The following is an 18,728-nucleotide window of genomic DNA, read 5'->3' on the forward strand; positions in this document are numbered from 1 at the left end:
GTGAAAGCAATTCATGTCACCCTGGGTGAACCGGGAATGCCTACCAATGTTGAGAGAGGATCTGTACAGGTGGCTTGCCTCTGTGTTCCAGAGGACACAAGTTGATGGGCAAGACATCCCCTCGCACGCATTTCACAGACATTATCTGCTAGCAGTGATTGAAACGTCACGGATCTCGCAGCTATGGTCTGGATCCTTGGTATAGCTATGTTAGTCATAGAGATAGTGCCTCCATCAGTGATTTGGTGTAGTGCAAGAGCTTCCTATTAAAGTACTACAAATTTAGATGTATGGATGTCCTGTTCTGTCCAAGTTCTTCGAGAAGTAAACTTGAGACGGAGGACAAAAGCCGAGTACCAATACTAGGGAACTCAAAAGCCACAAGTAGCAGGCCCGGCTAAGGGCTCGGCAGGTGAGATCTCTTCTATCAAGCCCAGTTAACGGCCCTGGGGTTATCGCTTTTGTTCGACCTACACTGGACTCAATCACCAAAGCTATATACATGTCATGACTGTTGTACGGGCCACCGCTGATTTGGTACCACATCTCTCATCCCTGATACATAAGCTTCATAATCGCTATACTTCCAAGGAGCTACTTTATTATACCTACGGCTAGTAGGAGCGGTAGGTTTGAAAAAGAGGCCGCTTGCAGACTGTTCCGAGCCCGGGGGCCCGATGGCGGCGGTGGTCAGACCACCACGCGAGGATCTGGTCGGCAGTTGATTTAGCGCATCCGAGGACCTCAAAAGTTTGGTTCGGACCAACTACCCGGGGTAGTGAATTACAACGGTCAAGGATATCTCCGCGGTGGCTTTCTAGAGTATTTCTGATCTCGAATGTGGCCCTAGTGCCCGGGCGCTCTCGTTGGTCGTTTTGCCAGATAGTTGAATTATCGCCACCCGGCAGAAGCCTTGAACATGGTACACTGTTCCACGGCAGTATACCTAGATCTTGACCTCAATCTCTGAAGTGTCGATCACCCGACCCTGAAGAGTGACACAGCGGGGATGTGGTGTGATAATCCTGCCCGCAATTCAAGGCTGCAGTGACTGTAGGTTGCGAGTAGTATGCAATCGCAGAAGCCTGGGTCACCACGGTATAAGTAGGCCTGCTACACCCCAGCTCCAGGAGCGCTGGTGCACCCTAAGATCAGATTTGATATACCAAACTGGATACCAGCATAACAAACTGGTGTGGAACATCCCTTAGCCCACCAAAAACATTCATCATGCCTCATTCTCAGCGAACTATCAAGCCATCCCGTGCGAACCTCGTTCAGGGCCTCAAAGAAGATCTTGGCCCGGAGGCACTGAGAACACTGAATCCGGATACAGCCACATCACAGGAACCGCAGGCTGTCGCGGGGTCAACCGCATGCAACCTGGATAGCTATCCGTGCATCACACAGAAGCCGACTCCCGCAGCATTCGCAGGCAATATAAGCACCGCCTCCCTCCAGGTCGGGCACGGCGACAAGATCCCGCGCTGGAAAGCGAATACGACTGTCAACTTTGCAGCCCTGGAGCAGGGATATCCAAAGCCGGAGATGGCCCTGCTCGCCGCGAACAAGCTGAACGAAGCAGCCGAGGAGTGGAACGCACTAAACCTCGGCGTGCGGTTCGCATGGGTCGAGAAGATGGAGGACGCCGCGTTTCTTCTGAGCTTCGCGCCGCAGCGCAGCCCGGGGACGCTGGCCGAGGCTTTCTTCCCCGACGAGGTGGACCTCAATGATCTGATCGTCTACCCGGATGCATTCCAGCCGGGGACCGTCCAGTATCTGAAGAACATCTTCCTCCACGAGCTCGGCCACGTACTGGGGCTCCGCCATGAGTTTGCGCCGGAGCGTGAAAAGCGCTTGGATTCTGTTCAGATTGGCCCGCGCAACCCGAATTCGGTGATGGGATATAAGTTTCCTCCCAAGATACAGGCTTCGGACATTGATAGCACCAAGGTCTTCTACAAGTTCCCAGTAAAGCACCTTGTTGTTAGGCAAAACCTTCCGGAGAAGAGGGGACTGCGCATTGTGGACTTTGAAGCTAATAACTAAGGTCGCTAACTTGACTGTCTAGCCATCGTACTGGGATACATACCCTGTCAGGTTGGACAGGAAAAGTGAATTTTATTGCTGGGTGTACGTACCGAAATTGTAGGTCAGGGGTTTATGGCTTGAATGATTAATAACATCAACCGTTCACTCTAGTTGTGTAAATCCCTAGAAGCATCTTCTAGTAGAATACTAATCCGGATTAATTCGATCGACGAAAGTATAAGCTTTTAGGAGGGGATATAAAAATACTCCTCACTAAAGTGAAGTAAGGGCGGTCGTCACCAAGCCCAGCCTCACGATAGCGACGTGCCATGTAAATGCTTACAATGTGTCGAGTGGGTGATGTGCGAATATGCGTGCCACGCTCAATAACCTGAGCCCAGGTTATATGGGGCCTAAAAAAGAACTAGCATTGTTTACTCGACAACAGGTATCCCACCAGCCTTAGAAGGACGATGATGTTACTCTCGTCGAGACTACTCTATGAAAGTGGTCTAGTATCTGATATATCACTCCCTTAAGCCAAGGCGGCGGCGCGTGGGAGGGAACGCGCTGTATATGGAACCCATGACACAAATGAGGCTTTGGATGGCAAAGGCCTCAAAACCAAATGGCAATACAAAGGCTATAGTATTCCCCAATCGACTATTGTACGGGATAGGCCAAGGCGGCCACATCAGTAAGGCCACTTCGGCACTGGAGTTCATGGCAAGAGTCAAACTCCGTCGACAGGACTGGAGTAGTGGACCTTGTACAATCATCCCCGAGCTGGTTCCGACAGCGCAAGCGGAGTTGGTGAGTGGGGAGAGCATTCAGGCCTGGGCATAAGGCCAGTGCCTCGACCTGGGTCTGATGCGGCTAGCGCAGTTAGCATTATGCGTGAGATTGCTATGAAAATTGCAAATCCTGCTCTAGCGGTGAGCCATATCTCATGCATTGTGGGTATTGCATATGCGGTTGCCGCTGTTAAATCTCTGGTTCGCGTGTCGTAGCTCGCCTGATGAACGAAAAGAGTACTTGAGGTCGGGAAGGAGCGATTAAGCGCAGCATTGTTAAGATCGCCTCTACTAGGATGGGCAAGATAATGTCTTCCCACGAGGGAAAAGGCGCATAATGGCGAGTGGAAGATTATTGGCCCATGCTCTATCTGGATCCATGTGGCGCTCATGGTACATGAGAACTTGTTCATGCTGTATTTGATGCAGCAGGTCAAACCTTGGTTAATAACGGCTTCCCTGATCTTCTTCTACCAGAACTGTACTCGTCCCTCATCTTGCCGGACTCAACACCTACTCTGGTATCCTAAGTCACCGCAAAGGTTATAGATAGCGCAACTTCAAAACGAACGATTCGTCATACCGGCTGCAAAGGGATGGGGGAATACTCCCTTAGTCGCCAGCCATACTTTCTTGACAACATCGGCATCGTGAAGCAGAGGCGGAATAAATCTGGCCTCGTTTAGCTTAGTCTTAAGGGTGTAGGCTAGCCATTACATAGAGAACCAAGAGGGTCATGTCATAGTCTATATTTGCACATAATGGGGGCTCGAAGGCTGCATCCAGGGACGACGCTATGTTCACATATTGCGTGCCTTGTCTCCGCAGGAATGCATCCAGGGACTAATAGGCTGCAGACCATGGAAGGGCTATGAGACTATTGCCCCGCGTTTCACTTTGGTATCAACCTTAGATACCCATTGGTTCTTGAGTTGGTTCCCCAGCTATGGGGGCTTTAGGGTCCGCTTCCCCTGTCTTTTTCTTCCTAGATCTTTCCTTTCCAGACGCTACGGCACTGACTCCGCGGCTCGCGATGTCATATAATGTTCAGTTATCTTGCGATGTTGGCTACGCAGTTCACATAGGGGCCATTCTCGCCGCTGCACTTGACGCACCTTTACGAGATGCGAGACGCTAGTCAATTGACAGCTCCATTCACCCCAATTTCAGGGGTCCTCGGAGGTCTTTCCACGGTGGGCAGCTTGGCAGACGGCCCAACCCTCAACTCGTCGTCTTGGTGGCGGGGAATACAAACAGGTAAAGCAATTATTTCTACTTCCCTGAAGTAGCATCTCGTATATTGCGGGCCACATCCAGTGAATGCCGGTCTTGGCAACGGTGCATGTTGAGGGGAGGAGAACAATGGTTGTGGAATTGATATTGTTCCCGTATCCCGCCCTATTCACCCGGACCCTCTTCCCTGCTTCTATCTCTATGATTCCGATTGTTCCCCTGGCTACTAGGTGACGCGTAACTGCCGTCGTGAGATCCATGAAGCTGCAGGTGAAGCTGCACCTGCACCTGCTCGTTCTTTGTCTTGCGTGAAGGCTTGGGGAAAGTTTTAAATGGCGTCTGCTGTCCTATGGTTCAAGTAATACCTTTTCCATCTTTCGTTTGAAACCAAGTAACCAATAGACCGTGGCTTATGGCTTGAGCCACATACCGCTCTTAGTAGCCGCCGAAATGTCTACCAAGCGGACCGTGCTCATCACCGGCTGCTCCGACGGCAGTCTGGGCTCGCATCTCGCTCTGCAATTCCACGCTCCGGGCTGGCGCGTCTTTGCATCTGCCAGAAACATGGCGAAGCTTAAGCTTGCCAAGGAAGTTGGTACGTCTCACTCCCTATCTAATCACTCCTCGACGCCCTTTTAGTCAAGCTGCTAACCAAGAGCGATCAAACACAGGCATCGAAACAATCCAACTCGACACCCTCTCGTCCGAATCCGTCGCTGCCTGCGTCTCACAAATCAAAGCCCTAACTGGAGGCACCCTGGACGGCCTCATCGACAACACTGGTGCAGGCTACTCGATGCCCGTCTCGGACACGGAAATCAGAAAAGCGCGCGACCTCTTCGAGCTAAATGTCTGATCGCTCATCGCCGTGACCCAAGCCTTCCTCCCCTCCTTCTGGCATCCGAACACAAAGACGGCGCCCTTTTGATCAACCACGGTTCACTCTCCGGCGTCATCGCTGCGTCTGGCCCCTTCGCAGGCGCATACAATGCCTCCAAATCCGCCGTGGCCAGTTTCACCGAAACGATGCGCCTCGAACTCGCACCATTCAACCTCAAGGTCCTCAACCTTGTTACAGGCGCCGTCCGCTCCACATCCCACGTCAATGCGCGGCGGCCGCAGTTACCACCTCACTCGCTATACGCGGTCGCGCGGGAGACTGTGGAACGCGCAATAGACACTGAAGATGATGAGGGGGATACGGATCCGTCGCAATGGGCAAGGTGCATGGTTGCGCAGGTTAGTTGGCGCAGTCCGCCGGTGGGTGTGGGCCATCAAGTTCTCGCGGCTGGTTAGGTGGGGGAGTTTGTTTCCCGTGGGCTTCTTTGATCGGTTTATGAAGAGGATGGTCGGGCTTGATGTTGTGGAGAGGAATGTCAAGGCCCAGGTACAGCGGCAGAGGCAGGGAGGAAGGTATAGCGCAGGGGGACGCTCTGATGATGGGAAGATTTGAACGATCAGATCTCGACGCACTGGACACCTGCAAATATCTACGGTGGACATCTTCTGTTCGAAACGAGCCCCGGCCCCAGCCTGCTCACTAGTCTCTTTCACCTCGTGCAGAGGCCACTGCTACATCGCGATTGATCCTTAGGACACAGCCACCTCGTCAGCCCCAGTGCGACGACTGCTCAGCGTCGGTGGCCATGTCTGGCCCGATACTCCTGGGGATAACTAGACGAAATATGTACATATTAGAGAACTATCTCCATTTAAGCTTTGTGTATTACCTCTTTTTCCCTTCCTGCTGACTTGGCCATCTTGCCTGGATTGTAAGATTAATTCGCTAGCGGATCGTGCACCTTTTCGGTTGCCTTGAGGCTTGACCAAATGGGATGTAGACGAAGCTATGACTTGAGGGAGAACATAATCGCGCTTGACAAGGTACAGGTGCACTATTTACAGGTGTGTTAACTAAGATAACCCGACTTTGGGTGCTTCAAGCCCCCGTATCGCTTGTTTCTGCATTGTGCTCGGTCACCATCTGTGGAGAATGCGTCTGTATTATCCATAAAAATGCAGCGACAGGGTTTATATAACCACATTCCCAATTCTGCTAAATTCCTTTCTTCCCCCTACTCCATGTACACGACCAAGATGGCGAATACTCGCTCCCACCGAGTAATTAGCAGTGGTATCCGGAGTCGGTAAAGGTCAATGCATCCCATCTGGTCCTTTTCCGGGTCCGGGCCGGTGGATCCCGTTGTAACGGTTATATGGAGCACCTGGCGTCAACCATGGCAGCCTGCACAGGCTCGCAGGTTCTGAGCTAAGAGGGGGCGAAAGTCCATGCATCAACCGGTGCTCTCCAGAGTTGCCCCGCTGCGCCCAGTGATGATTCTGTGGGCCGAAAAAAAGACTCTACCAGCGCGATGGTACAGCATAGAGAGGTACAGGAGTCATATATTCAACTACTAGTTGCATAGTTAAGGGTAGCTACGCCATCCCCCGTGGCAATAGAAGGACTCGACATATTGTCGGGGCTAGGGGCCATGGTAGGTACCTGTCGACCCCATCATTCTTACCATGACCTAAATCGTTATGGGAAGAATTTCACTACCTTTTTCAGGCGGTGTTGAGCTTTCATCTCATGGTTCTACTCAAGGGATATTGACTAGTTAAGTTGTGTGTTCATATTAAATAGCTATGCGTGTAGGGGTAGGGGAAATTGGCCACAATATATATTGGTCCTTGAGTTGGCGGATGAAAAGCGTAACCCTAAACTCAATAACCTGGCATCATGCCTTTACTTTCACTTCTGGGCCCAAGTAGCCTATTTCCACTCCATTTGATCACCAAGATCCAGCAGCCAGGCCACTCAGACTTTCCCACCCAAGGGTGGCCTGGCCCCTGCCAAGAAGACGCTAAGGGGAGGAGCCTGCAGCCTGAATCGTGCGGCTGGAGCCTTCACCAACAAACTCCGCATAAATACTGCAGCATAAGAACACCCGTGGACGAAGCTCTCAATGGCGTCTTTGATAAGAGTTCACAAAATGGCAACGCTCCTCACCCTCCCCCGCGAAATCATCCACCGCGTCTTCTACTCCGCACCACAAGCATCGCGCAAGCAGCTCCGCCTTGCTAGCAGCCTCACCGGAGAGATTGGACGGAAATGGGTCTTTGAATCGGCGCGGATTGCGCCACTTAAGAGCAGCTGCGAGAGGTTTCGGGGTATCCTTGATAATCCCGAACTTGCGGGGTGTGTCACCAAGGTTTACATCGATACTGTGAGACCAACGGATGTATGTCGTAGAATCGTCACTCTTTGGCTTATATCGTTTCTTTATTCTGTGGTCGGTGCAGCTACTGATCAGATCCAATTAGGACCGTCGCATCCGGGACAAGAAACCCGAAGACGAATTCGACGACGAAGCTTTGAATGACGTGAAGGACGAGGACAATCTCCCACGCCCCTTCTGGAATCTCGTTAACCGCCTGCACGAATTCCCGCGTCTGCAGAGCGTCGTCCTGCGCTTCCATGCCGACTGCGACGGTGAAGAAAACACCTGGAACTGGGTCACGCAGACGATCGACTTTCGCCACTCGGTGCTCCGCAAGGTCTTTGCTGTGCTCGCGAACCTGCCTCGACTGCCAACGGAACTGGCGATCCAGGATCTACAGAATATCAATCCGACGGATGCAGGTACCAAGCGGGACATTAAGAAGGTTCTGGGCGGGCTTAAATCGCTGCGGTTGCATATTGCGAATGAGAGTGATGAGGGGAATGGGGAGCATGATATCGAGGTACGTACGCCCTGCAAATTACTGTGTACCTTGACCAACCTCCACAAAGACTAACGATAGTAACAATACTCCATAGAAGATAGCACTGCACGACTTCTTCCCCAGCCTGGGCTACACCTGGCTCTCACCCGCCGCCGCAAACCTCGAGCACCTAACACTCTACTCACAATGCTACTTTGGCTTCTTCCCGACCTGCGATCTCACCGACATCCACTTCCCACGCCTCAAGACCCTAGCCCTAGGCAACTACACTCTCGTGCACGATTCCCAACTCGACTGGATTACCTCGCACGGAGCGACCCTGCAAGAACTATACCTGGACGACTGCCCGATCATCTACGAGATCATGGTTGAAGAAAAGGATACAGAGCGCACATTCCTCGAGAAGGACCAGTACAAGGTGCACCCTCGCGTCGCCGGGGATAACCGCTACGCATGCTACGACAAGCGCTGGGTCGACTACTTGCGCGCATTTGACGCGAAACTCCCACACCTCCAGCACTTCCGTTTCGGGCACTGTCCGACGTGGTGGCATAACGAGTCGACGCCGTTCGAAGAGGAGGGGAAGATCACGATTGGATTCCATGACGAGTCGTATATGACGTACTGCGAGGGCTACGGGCCCAGTCAGTATATGCAGAGTTTGATTTGGGATGTGGAGGATGAGGAGGAAGAGGAGAATGGCATTAGTTATGAATACGAAAGTAGGGTTAAACCTAGCGAGGAGGATATTGCTGCGCTGGAGGGGTTGCTGAAGAAGATGGGGCAGGAGGTTAGTTTGGACCAGGATGGGAGGAATGCTAGTCCGCCTTCGTTGTATGACTAGCCCATTAAACGAAACAACAATCTGTCTTCTTCCACTGCTTAGTGGGAGAGGTCCCGCGGTCAAGTGAACGAGTCCTAGTCAGCACACAGGGGACTTTCAATTGAATCTGTATCCTCACTTACAGAAGGGTTTCTTGAGCAAAAGACCCCAGAGCATCTATTTGTAGCATCTGTAGGTCCTGCGGTCCGCTGGCTATTCCTTCCCACTGTCAGTTGAAAAGAAGACGCGGTAGGTCGCTCGAAATGCGGCGCAGCTGCATTGCAGGTTCAATGAGTCTAGTGTCAACAGAAGGAATTTAATCCGGGACTCAGTCGCCGAAGGGACGCGGGGCGGTACTCTTGGCATCGTCACATGTGTCTTGACATTTAGCCTTGGTGCTTTGGTGCCCTGGCCTCTGGGAATATCGGCCCCCAGCCTGTCAATGCGTTAATGCATGCTGTGCTGTCGAAATCATTGTCAGTGACTCATATAGTCACCATAAGGTACGTAGCATACAAAGATGGGTGACTCAATCCATCGCAACATTCAGTCAGGAGGCGCTGCTGTCTGGCCTCATCCTTCTACGGTTCTATCGTTTGTCATCACCAGCGCCTTCATTTCTTATGAATATCATTATCTGTACCACCTTACTCTTCTTGCCATTCATACTATTTCCGTTATACTAATTTCGTCATTCCCCTCCTTTCATTATTATTGTCTGATCGCGAGCGACAGCACGTCCGAGGTAACAAGCAAGTACTGTGCCGCCGAATCGCCAGTGTCACTTTGAACTACGTTCCATTGTCACGTCGACAAATAAAAGCGATGGTTTTCAAGCAGCCGTACCTAGCATCATGGAAGAAGCCCCTGGCCATATTCATCGCCTATCTCCCAATCGCTCTAGGTGTAGTTGGCTGTGACGAGTGCAAGCCCGTTGACCTCCAAAGAGCGCCGGGTACCACCTACAACCCCAAGGGGTGTGGCGATTGATCTTACTATGGTATATGAGTACGTATCCGCTCCTCAAGCTATTCTAGGACACATCACATCTGTTAGCGCTACATCCATCCGCTTCAGGAATCGCACTATCCGCCCTCTTGCCGTGATAAGCGGCACCGCGCAGTACCGAGAGGCCATGAGAACCATCATCGAAGAGTCCTCAGGTCCACATAACTGGCCGTGGCGCCCCACCGTTAAAACACAATACATCCCTTACACAGAGTGGTGGTGGCCCGTGATCTGGGCAAAGTTCCGCATCCAAGACGCCATCTCTCCTCCTAATCTCGACGCTATCTATCCCGATCCCGTACCCGACCATTACATTGCCATCGCCTCTATGCTGTCAAATATAGAATCAACAGACCTAGACCCCCTTGACCCACCGCTCAAATACAAGAAAGTCTTCCTCTCCGTCCCCGACGCGCCACCATTGATCTACGAGGTTGTAAACCGTTTCGAACTGCCCTGCTCACTTGCCGGACTCGAGATGCTCGGTGGGAACCTCGCCTCGCTACACGCTCTCCAATACGACGGCGTGGATAATTGGTGGGGGCCTGGGACCGAACCACCGGCACATGTGGACTTCTACTACCCGCGCACAATGCTGACTATTAGCTTCAACGCGGCGAGTCTCGGTTGCAGGGACCCTGTTAAGGCGTTGCAGAGCCCGCGACACGGGGCTGATTATATCCAGAATATCGAAGGGTTCTGGGACGAGGTACAGGAGCTCCTAGCATCAACAATCGGGGATGCGCCCGTGGACCATGTCCTCCTTATTGGCTCGCATGCTCGAGAGGTGGGCTTAGTGCAGGCGCTGGTGCGTGTCATTAAACAGTCAGAGAACATTTATCCCGCACTGCTAGGCCGGTATCGAGGTACTGCGTCGGCGGAGGATAAGCGAGATGCCCTGTTCGCATCTGCGAACCAGGCAACGTTGTCGGTGAAGAGGGGTATGAAGAGTGGCTATGTGTTTTGTATTGTACCTGATTATTGTCCCGTCGGTGAGGGCGGGCACGAAGAGTTTGAGGGGTTGGACTGGTATGTGATTCTAGGCGTTCCTAAGGAGCCGATTCAGTGACTGGACAAAAAACTTGGCTTTTTATTATCCTTGAGTCACCAAATACGCGTGAGGTTTATCTATGACAACACTGGCTAGTCCAATATCCTACGGTCCAACAGAAACCTGCGAGGTAAATAGTAGCTTATACCAGGAGCAGAACCATATGGATACGTGGTATAGGGGAACGAAAATCCAGGCTTTGCTCGGCTCCCACCCATCTATAGTGATTCTGTCAATCAGACGGTCCAAGTGCATCTTTCTTTTCCCGTTGTAATTTCGAAGTAGGACTGACGCGGTGGCTTTGGATTGGCGGGCGCGAACAAAGCTGGAGATATACAAAAACAAAGGCAGTTGGCTCTGCTCAGGTGAGTCATTTTTAGATCTTAGTTATCCTCACATCTTACATCAACTAGAGCCACTATTATTACAAAGCATCACCTCTTTTTTAAATCCATGTTCTTTTAGCAACGCTTTGACGGCGTTCGCCAGACTTCCCGAATCAAAGACAGCCCACACCTCACCGACACTATTTCGTACCTTGAGCCAAAGGGGGTAACTGTCAGGTGCGCGTAAAGATAGATTATGATATTATTCAATAGGCTAAAATATATCTATTAATACTTATCTTAGGGTGCCCGAGCATAATTGTAAAATGACTTTATCCTAGAAGAGACGGACACATATACTAGGAGAATCAGGGTAGCCTTACCCTCTAGCACTTGTACTACGTATTATGTTGAAAAGCTTGCACGGTCTCGCCGCCCTATTAAAGCTCTTCTCCTCCACGATCCATTCCCTCAGGTCATTCCAGACCTATACACATGGCAGCAGAAAGCATCCAAGACAAAGCACCATGACCGCTACTCCCTCCCGCCATGCCCGTCATCTCCCGAGAGGAAGATCGGATCCAGCGCAAAGGGCGTATCCTGATGTAGCTCAGACCCTCCCTCGGACACGGTACCATCCGGGCCCCAATTCACACCATCTGCCCGGGGCGGCATGCCCCACGGATGCGAGGCAGACAAGGCCTGCCCCGAATCCTGCCCACCATCATCTGCGGACATGGGTACGCCCTCCAAATCCAACCCCTTGGCAGCCGCAATCCTGCGCAGAAACTTCTCTGTGATGCGGAAGGCCCGCGCCGCACTCGCGTCTTGGTTGCTCATCGCATGCAACCAGCGCACGCCCTTCTTCGCGCCCTGCAAAACAGCCCCGGGGTCGGCGTGGGTATACAGTCCGCCTGTATTTCGCCTCTTCCCGTGCCCGTCGTCTTCGACTGGGACCTGGCCGATGGCCAGTTGGATCAGGAGAACTGTTTCCGCCTGCATGATGAAATGCAGGACACACCACCAGGGCGTCATGCGGAGGAGCCAGCGGGTATCCGGGTCATCGGGGAGAATGGAAATCAGGGCGACGGCAGAGTGCACGCAGGTCTTTGCGGTATCGTTTCCGAAGCGGGAGCGCGGGAAGCGGATGTTGGTCCCTTCTTTCATGTCCGGGCGCGTGAGACACGGTCTGCTCAGGATGATTTGTGCGCTGTAATACGCCATCGCGAGACTTACCTGTTCCCGGGAGTCCCGGGCGACCTTGGGGGAGTTCTCTTGATCAGTAAACGCAAAGGGCTCCTGGAGGTGCGCGAGCCAGGTCTGCAGCCGTTTCTGGTACAGCGGGATTTCGGCCTGGCCCGTGTCCCTGTCCTTGGAGAGGGTGTAGATGGCTTTGACGGCAGCATGTGTGATGATCAAGAGGTCGACAAAGTGGAAGAAGAAGAGGGCCGGGGTCGGTTCGATGCCCTTGAGCCACTGGCTGCGAGATTCGAGGTCCGCGTCGCTGGCGTAAATCGCCCATGATAGTCTCCCTTCACGGAGGAGGGCATCCGAAAGGAGTTTTTCGGCCTCGGGCTCGTCAAAGTGTGCCTCGCAGAAAGGGATTGGCGGAAACGCGGAGATTGCGTGGTGGTCCACGCACGGAGACCGGCCGGTCATGGACGAGAGGATGTGCTCGATCGCGAAGATGGACCACCAGAGCCTGATTCGCGTTTCTTTGGACACGGGGTCTATCTGGTCACTGAGTGTACGAAGATTGAGGCCTAGAGAGATGGCCGAACGTGTTGCACGACCTGTTATCTGCCACGGCCTGCGCATGTCAGAACGCCACCATACGCACTTTATTGACGGGCCATACCTATTGACCTGGCCAGATATCAGGTAGTATATCGCCAGCAAAAGATCCATCTGCACCTGATGCAGGTCCGAGTGCTCCATTGCCAGAGTATGAGTCTGGTTGAGGGAGAGCGCTCTCGAGAGGAAGATTCCATCATCAACGTCCTTGCCAGCCTCGGGCTCTGCAAGCTGGTAGTGTCTTGCGCCGATAGCAAGGGCCAAGTTGAGGACAGCCAGCCACTTGTTGGTCGGCTCCGAACCCGATGGGGAGAAGGCGCGATCGAATTGCGAATAGAACAACGACCGGTTGATCAGCGGGAAGAAGTGGTCGGCCGAGTTGAAGAAGATGTTCACCAGCCGCGCCGCCCACGCCTTTGGCGGCAGGAACTTTGGGTCAACAGGTACCGAGTCGACGATTCTCAAATTATCCAGGTGGTAGCTCATGGACACGATCGGCTCCTCGACTCGCGAGGGCCTCTTCTCCTGGGCTTCACTTCGATCCAGCTTGCTGGCTTCGGCCTCGAGCTTCTGCATCCAGGCGATTTCCGATTCTTTGCCTATGTATCCTGTCGCGCGGCTGCCCTCGTTGCGGTTGGGGTCTTCGGTCAACGTGTTTACTTCCTTTAGCGAGCCAACGGACGTGGAGGAGCCCGAGGACAAGGCCGAGTGGTGTCGTTTCTGCAGGTCGTTAGCCGAGCGAGTGAACTATAGACCATCAAATCAATCCGGGTTGGCCACGCACAGTGTCCTCCTCATCGTCACTAGGCATAACGTCATCCCCCGGAACCAAGCTACTTCTCGAGCCCTGGCTCTGGCTCCCCGACTCTTCTAGTATAGACGGAGTCCGCCTGTCGAACAGCGCAATTTCCCGGGCGCGGTCCTCTTTCGCCGACGTCATTAGCGCCTTCAACTGGGCAGAATCACCTGCCTCAAACACCTCGATGATCAAATCGAGCAGCCGATGCACACCCTCGAGTTCCTGCTCTACCCGTCGCTGCGCGTATTTGCGGCGCCTGTCGAGGCCCGCGGGGAAGATGCATTCCCGGCCACCGAGGGTGCATTTCTCGCAGGGGTGGGTGCCACTACACTGGATATTATCAAAACTTCATCCGACAAGGGGAGTAACTTGGTACGAGCAATGTGATATACTTTGGTCTTCCGCGCTTTGCATCCCGTGCACGCCGAGCTCTGTTTCGTCCGTCGGGGCAACAGCGATGGTTTGGGCAAGGTCGCAGCATGCGCCGGATTCGGCGCGATCGAAGCAAAAGGGCGAGAATGCGACGACGCCATGATGGGATTAGATTGCGAAATCCAACCAATCGACGTCGAAAGTGGAGATTTGACACCAGGGTGACAGCTGGCAGTTGACAGTTCGCCACCACAGACCAGCAGGGTCGTGCTTGGATTATATATCCCCCTTTTAACGCTAGAGTTTCCGGTGATGGGCAGGTCGACTGGGGCCCTTGTCGCTGGTGATGATGTCAATGGCTGAGGCCGCTGCCGAAACTGGCCAATCTGCGTCGACAACCTGGTTTGCTGTTTACTCAATGTGGAACAGGCGGCCAGGTACTCCGGAGCCTGTGTTTCGCTCGCTGTTCGGGAAAACAACTCCGGGCAGTTTGGCTGGCATTTGCTTGGCTGTGCCTGTCGTGCGGGGCGATCTTCAGATCTTCACATCCTGGTCATTCGCCGCCCCCTACGTAGAGCCCCGTCGTCCAGCTTTGGATCCTGGTTCACAGGTGTTGGTCATTCGATGATTAATGCGTCCCAGTTGGTCAATTGACCATCTGCTCGGCCACCGATTTGGCCAAGCAACACCCGAATGCCTAGTACCACCTACATCTCTACAAATAAATAAATAAATAAAATAGTAGAATATCATTTCTCTAGCGGTAACGGCAATTCTATACGTATATATCGTTATAGATAGGTACTGACGACCAAAACAAAGGAAAATGTCTCTGTACACATTCAAACCCACCCATGCAGCTACAGCGACGCCTTAGTCTTCCTCTTGTTGCCAAACGGCCTCAGAATCGACTGCTGCGTCATATTAGCCACCAACTTGCCCTCCGGATTCCACAGCCTCGCCTCACTATACGTCCGCCCCTCGCCCCCCGCAACACTCTTCATCTCGCGCAGATTCCACTGCGTCAGATCCCACTCGCTCGAAAACACGCGCAGCGCAAAATCCAAACTCGCGCACGCCGCCGCATCATCCAGGAACATGTGGTTATGCATCCCCGCGAGGAAACTCAGGTACGCGTCCAGGATAAACGCCAACCCCGCGTAGTGCTCGAGCGGCTTGTCTTTGCGGAGCGGGGCTCGGCACCGGATCCAGTCTGCCGTCGTCTTGGAGGTCAAGGGCAGATGATCCTGAGTCGTGGGTTGGTGCTTGGCCATGCCCGTGAGATTCTGCGCGCCGATTCCCTCCGGTGCTTGGCGCGTCTCGAAGTGGCGCGCCATGAGGCCGAAGAGCGTGGTGTAGGCCGATTCGGTTTCGGGGGGGATGGTTTTCGAGTCCGTAAGGGTGCGCGCGATCTCTTGTGGGGTCCGGCTGTTTTCTGGGCCGGAATATGTCCGGTCGGGTGGCGTGGAGAAATCGAGCATGCTGCTCTCGCCTTCCTTGTGCAAGTCTGCGAGGAGGATCATGCACAGCCTCGGTTGACTGCTACCGTCTTTCTGGATCTGGTGCTGGGAAATCTCCACAAGCCGCGTCGCAAACGTCCTCGTGTCGCGCAATCTCCGCACCGAGCAATCGAGTTTGATATCAATCGACACGGGCGCAAGGAAGCTGCCGGTGATCGAGTACGGGCGATACCCCGGCGAGACTGTTTCGCAGGCTGCCTGCACGCCTACGCCAAGAGCGCACCCCCCATATGCGAAACTGCCCATGTTGCCCATGCGCTCGGGGAGGAAGCGCGTTGCGAATGTATCTGGCTGCGGGCCTGCGTCGAGGGCGAGTTGGTCGGAGAGGGTTGGGGCAACCTCCCGCGGGGGTTTGGGATTTGTCGCCATTATTCTGTGGGTATCAACTGGCGGGTGTCCGAGAAGGGGGGTCAGGTACAAAGTTTAGTCTGGTGGTGACCCTGGTTGCATCGAGTTGAACCCCTGGACTCGGGGTTAAATTGAATTCTGGAGATGGTGGGCTGGCTGAACTGCAGCCTTGGCTCCGAGGTCGGGAGCCGGTGCCGAGGTCTGTTTCTGATGACCAAGCAGCCGCGTGGAAGCGGGACATGATCGGAAGATGTGCTGACCAATTTCACCTTCGCTTCGAGAGAGATCTTTTCTTTTGCTCACCAGTGATGCATCTCCCTTCGGTTTGTGGGAAAACCCCCCTTTAACTAATCGTTTTCCATCTCCTACTAGTAGATTTATGCTATAACGACTACCGTTCCTGCCAATTGGGTCTGGGACGGGTTGCGCTGTCCTCCCTTGAGTCGTATCCATATATATATATTCTCCCTCCAGCGTTCGGGTCAGAGCCATGCAGTTGGACTGTCGCAAAAGCAACGCAACCCGGCGAAAACTCGAGACCTTTAACGGTAACGCACAGGCTAGTCATATTTCGAATGGATACGGTAGAACGCGAATCAATAAATGGACGTTTGGTATCATGCTACGCATCAAGCAACTGCGAAAGCTTCCCCTTCCACGTATTCACCATCTCGCGCGCCGCAGCCGTCTGCGCCTTCGACTCCTCCAATTCCTTCTCCAGGACCGCATTTCTCGCCCTCAATTCGTCGACCTCCCTCTTCAAATCCCCAGACTGCGACATTGACGCGCGCAGCTGTGCGAGTTCAAGAACAGCGCTCCGCCGCTGCTCCAAATCCCGCCTCATAATCGCTATATCGTTATCGCGGAGCTTGATCAACTGTGCATCCTGACGCTTCTGGCTCTGCAGCTCCTCGATCTGGAGTTTGAGCGACGTGACGGATTCGAGTTCGCGGTAGAGAACCGAGAGGGCGCCCTCGACTTCATTGGAGAGGGTCGCAAAGCGCGATTTCCGCTGGCGCTTTTGGGTCGGTGTTTCGATGTTCGATTGTCCGTCCGTGCTGGTGAGCGTCTCACGTGGGCGTTTCGGAACTGTTATAGACTCGGATAGTGTATTGAGAAGGCGAATGTCTTCAACCGTATCCCGATGCCATTGCTGCAGAGATCGGGGCGAAGGCTGTTGCCCGGCGTCTGGCCCCAGAGTCTGACTGACGAGGTTGGGAATCGATATCGCGCTTGACGTGGCAGGGGCCTGTCCGGTCGTCGCCAGGGTGATTTGTTGATCGGTAGGCCGGAGAACAGGAGAGGCCGGTGGCGTCAATGCGGGCGGAGAGCGGTGCCATCCGCGCTCGATACAGACGGAGCAATATGAAGCCGTTGAACCATCAGGAGAAACATGTCGCGAGAGGGACACGCAGTCAGAGTGGAACGCGAGCCTGCATGTATGGCAGGGTTCAAGAGTGCCGCCACGGGAACAAACTCGACATGTTGTCTCATGATTTGAGCCGTTGCCTGTCTCGTGGTTAGTTATTTGCCCATGCGTCCGGTTATTAAGGGACACGGAGAAAACCTACGCTTCCAGTCCTTGTATCGTTGGATTTGCACACTCATAGGGGCCGATTTGACCCAGGCCTTGAATTCGGCTAGAGACATCGGCGCTGGCGACCCCTCAGTTGGTGGTTGAGATGTAGGTTGACTTGTTGGCGTTGCCGCTTCCTCACTAGCCACTGGGCTCTGCGCGGGATCCTGAGACACATCGCGCGAGTTGGGACGCGCTCGTGTGGTCCGCCCACCTCTTGACGAGGTTACTGACGTTCGCGTTTGGGATTTCCGAGGGGGCATTATGCTATTGAGTAATGTGGGTTTGCTCCTTGACCATGTATCTCGCAAGGTGGCAAGACCAGAAATGTTGACAGGAGCGAAAGAATCTGGCGACGGATTTGGTCAGGAGATGATCTTAGTCATCTCACAGAAATGTCCGGACCATGACAAATCATGCGCTTCCCCTCGAAGGCAAGATTCAGTTTCCAAGTTTTCGGGAATAACGTTCCATTGATTTCGCTACGCAACAGACACCATAAAACAACCTCATCAGGAAATTAAGCACCCAGACTATCCTCCCACTCTTTCACTGTCCGAACAGTCGCAAACAATGGCCAAACCAGCTCCCCGGCCTTGGTCAGCTCGCTGGACCACCCAGCAGTGGCATCCTTCCTGCACCAGGATTAGTCTTACGCTCGCCGGTCGGACCCAGCGACTAGAAGGGTAAACTTACAGGATGGTGACATGGTATCCACTGATGCACTCTATTAGCCGTTTACTTCAACAGTTCAAGGGTCAGGTCGTACTCACAGCTCAAATGCATGGCGCGCAGTGGCCTCCAAGCACGTATTAGCAGTCAGCCCCGCTAGAACGAGATTTGTAATCTCGCGCTGACGGAGCTGATAATCGAGGTCGGTGTGCGAGAAGGAACTATCGTTTGCAATCGAAGTAATCAGCGTGTCGTTTCACAAAAGGAAAACACACGTCGGCTGTATCATACTCGCTATTCCAATGCTTGCTAACAACAACATCCCCATTCGCGAGATCAGGCTCAAGCCCCTCGTAAATCTTCGCACCAAAACTGCCTTCCTCAAAGAAATGGAGATCCCGCTGTCTCACATGGCTGGGCGTCATATGTTTCCAGTTATGGAATTTGTCAGCGGACCACTGCTGGTGCAGACCGTAGTAGATTGGGACGTTGCGGGAGCGAGCTGCTTGAACAAGGTCTTTCATGTTCTGCACGGCGTTTCGCTCCTCGAGGTCTTTGAGGAACGGGGTGAGTTTGCCATCTGGGTGGAGGAAGTCGTTGTACGGGTCCACGAGGACGATGGCTGTTTTTGTGGATGACATTTGTTGTGAGTGAA

At 53.4% G+C, this 18,728-nt stretch overlaps 7 protein-coding genes across 7 annotated transcripts; 3 read left to right on the top strand and 4 right to left on the bottom strand.

Moving 5' to 3' along the window:
- The first annotated feature begins 1,156 nt into the window (after nucleotides 1–1,156).
- BJX68DRAFT_243903 (uncharacterized protein) lies at nucleotides 1,157–2,189 on the top strand. Its single transcript, XM_071041216.1, has one exon. It carries the CDS (start codon nucleotides 1,231–1,233, stop codon nucleotides 2,047–2,049), a length of 819 nt encoding a protein of 272 aa, XP_070895740.1. The 5' UTR covers nucleotides 1,157–1,230; the 3' UTR covers nucleotides 2,050–2,189.
- Nucleotides 2,190–4,508: 2,319 nt separating this feature from the next.
- BJX68DRAFT_257435 (uncharacterized protein) lies at nucleotides 4,509–5,511 on the top strand (the record flags this gene model as incomplete). Its single annotated transcript, XM_071043342.1, has 4 exons — nucleotides 4,509–4,653; nucleotides 4,730–4,840; nucleotides 4,903–5,318; nucleotides 5,401–5,511. 4 exons carry the CDS (start codon nucleotides 4,509–4,511, stop codon nucleotides 5,509–5,511), a joined length of 783 nt encoding a protein of 260 aa, XP_070895741.1.
- A 1,488-nt stretch (nucleotides 5,512–6,999) lies between these two features.
- BJX68DRAFT_243904 (uncharacterized protein) lies at nucleotides 7,000–8,749 on the top strand. The gene is made up of 3 exons (XM_071041217.1): nucleotides 7,000–7,300; nucleotides 7,383–7,802; nucleotides 7,879–8,749. The coding sequence occupies exons 1-3, from the start codon at nucleotides 7,025–7,027 to the stop codon at nucleotides 8,626–8,628; spliced, it is 1,446 nt and encodes a 481-aa protein (XP_070895742.1). The 5' UTR covers nucleotides 7,000–7,024; the 3' UTR covers nucleotides 8,629–8,749.
- Nucleotides 8,750–11,526: 2,777 nt separating this feature from the next.
- BJX68DRAFT_278023 (Zn(II)2Cys6 transcription factor) lies at nucleotides 11,527–14,118 on the bottom strand (the record flags this gene model as incomplete). The annotated part of the gene is made up of 4 exons (XM_071048444.1): nucleotides 11,527–12,802; nucleotides 12,851–13,506; nucleotides 13,571–13,915; nucleotides 13,978–14,118. The coding sequence occupies 4 exons, from the start codon at nucleotides 14,116–14,118 to the stop codon at nucleotides 11,527–11,529; spliced, it is 2,418 nt and encodes an 805-aa protein (XP_070895743.1).
- Nucleotides 14,119–14,698: 580 nt separating this feature from the next.
- BJX68DRAFT_243907 (thioesterase family protein) lies at nucleotides 14,699–15,942 on the bottom strand. Its single transcript, XM_071041218.1, has one exon. It carries the CDS (start codon nucleotides 15,844–15,846, stop codon nucleotides 14,818–14,820), a length of 1,029 nt encoding a protein of 342 aa, XP_070895744.1. The 5' UTR covers nucleotides 15,847–15,942; the 3' UTR covers nucleotides 14,699–14,817.
- Nucleotides 15,943–16,447: 505 nt separating this feature from the next.
- BJX68DRAFT_270115 (uncharacterized protein) lies at nucleotides 16,448–17,664 on the bottom strand (the record flags this gene model as incomplete). Its single annotated transcript, XM_071046532.1, has 2 exons — nucleotides 16,448–17,334; nucleotides 17,397–17,664. The coding sequence occupies 2 exons, from the start codon at nucleotides 17,662–17,664 to the stop codon at nucleotides 16,448–16,450; spliced, it is 1,155 nt and encodes a 384-aa protein (XP_070895745.1).
- A 257-nt stretch (nucleotides 17,665–17,921) lies between these two features.
- Nucleotides 17,922–18,714, bottom strand: BJX68DRAFT_270116 (cysteine hydrolase family protein; the record flags this gene model as incomplete). Its single annotated transcript, XM_071046533.1, has 4 exons — nucleotides 17,922–18,036; nucleotides 18,098–18,118; nucleotides 18,175–18,294; nucleotides 18,365–18,714. The coding sequence occupies 4 exons, from the start codon at nucleotides 18,712–18,714 to the stop codon at nucleotides 17,922–17,924; spliced, it is 606 nt and encodes a 201-aa protein (XP_070895746.1).
- Nucleotides 18,715–18,728: the final 14 nt, after the last annotated feature.

Source organism: Aspergillus pseudodeflectus (genome assembly GCF_044049435.1).
Source record: "Aspergillus pseudodeflectus strain CBS 756.74 chromosome Unknown BJX68scaffold_45, whole genome shotgun sequence".
Classification (NCBI taxonomy): domain Eukaryota; kingdom Fungi; phylum Ascomycota; class Eurotiomycetes; order Eurotiales; family Aspergillaceae; genus Aspergillus; species Aspergillus pseudodeflectus.

Bases quoted from the DNA above. Each gene is read 5' to 3' on its own strand.
- BJX68DRAFT_243903 (XM_071041216.1), top strand. From the start codon at position 1,231: ATGCCTCATTCTCAGCGAACTATCAAGCCATCCCGTGCGAACCTCGTT.
- BJX68DRAFT_243904 (XM_071041217.1), top strand. From the start codon at position 7,025: ATGGCGTCTTTGATAAGAGTTCACAAAATGGCAACGCTCCTCACCCTC. The intron at 7,301-7,382 runs GTATGTCGTAGA...AGATCCAATTAG, and splicing joins ATACTGTGAGACCAACGGAT to GACCGTCGCATCCGGGACAA. The intron at 7,803-7,878 runs GTACGTACGCCC...AATACTCCATAG, and splicing joins ATGGGGAGCATGATATCGAG to AAGATAGCACTGCACGACTT.
- BJX68DRAFT_243907 (XM_071041218.1), bottom strand. From the start codon at position 15,846: ATGGCGACAAATCCCAAACCCCCGCGGGAGGTTGCCCCAACCCTCTCC.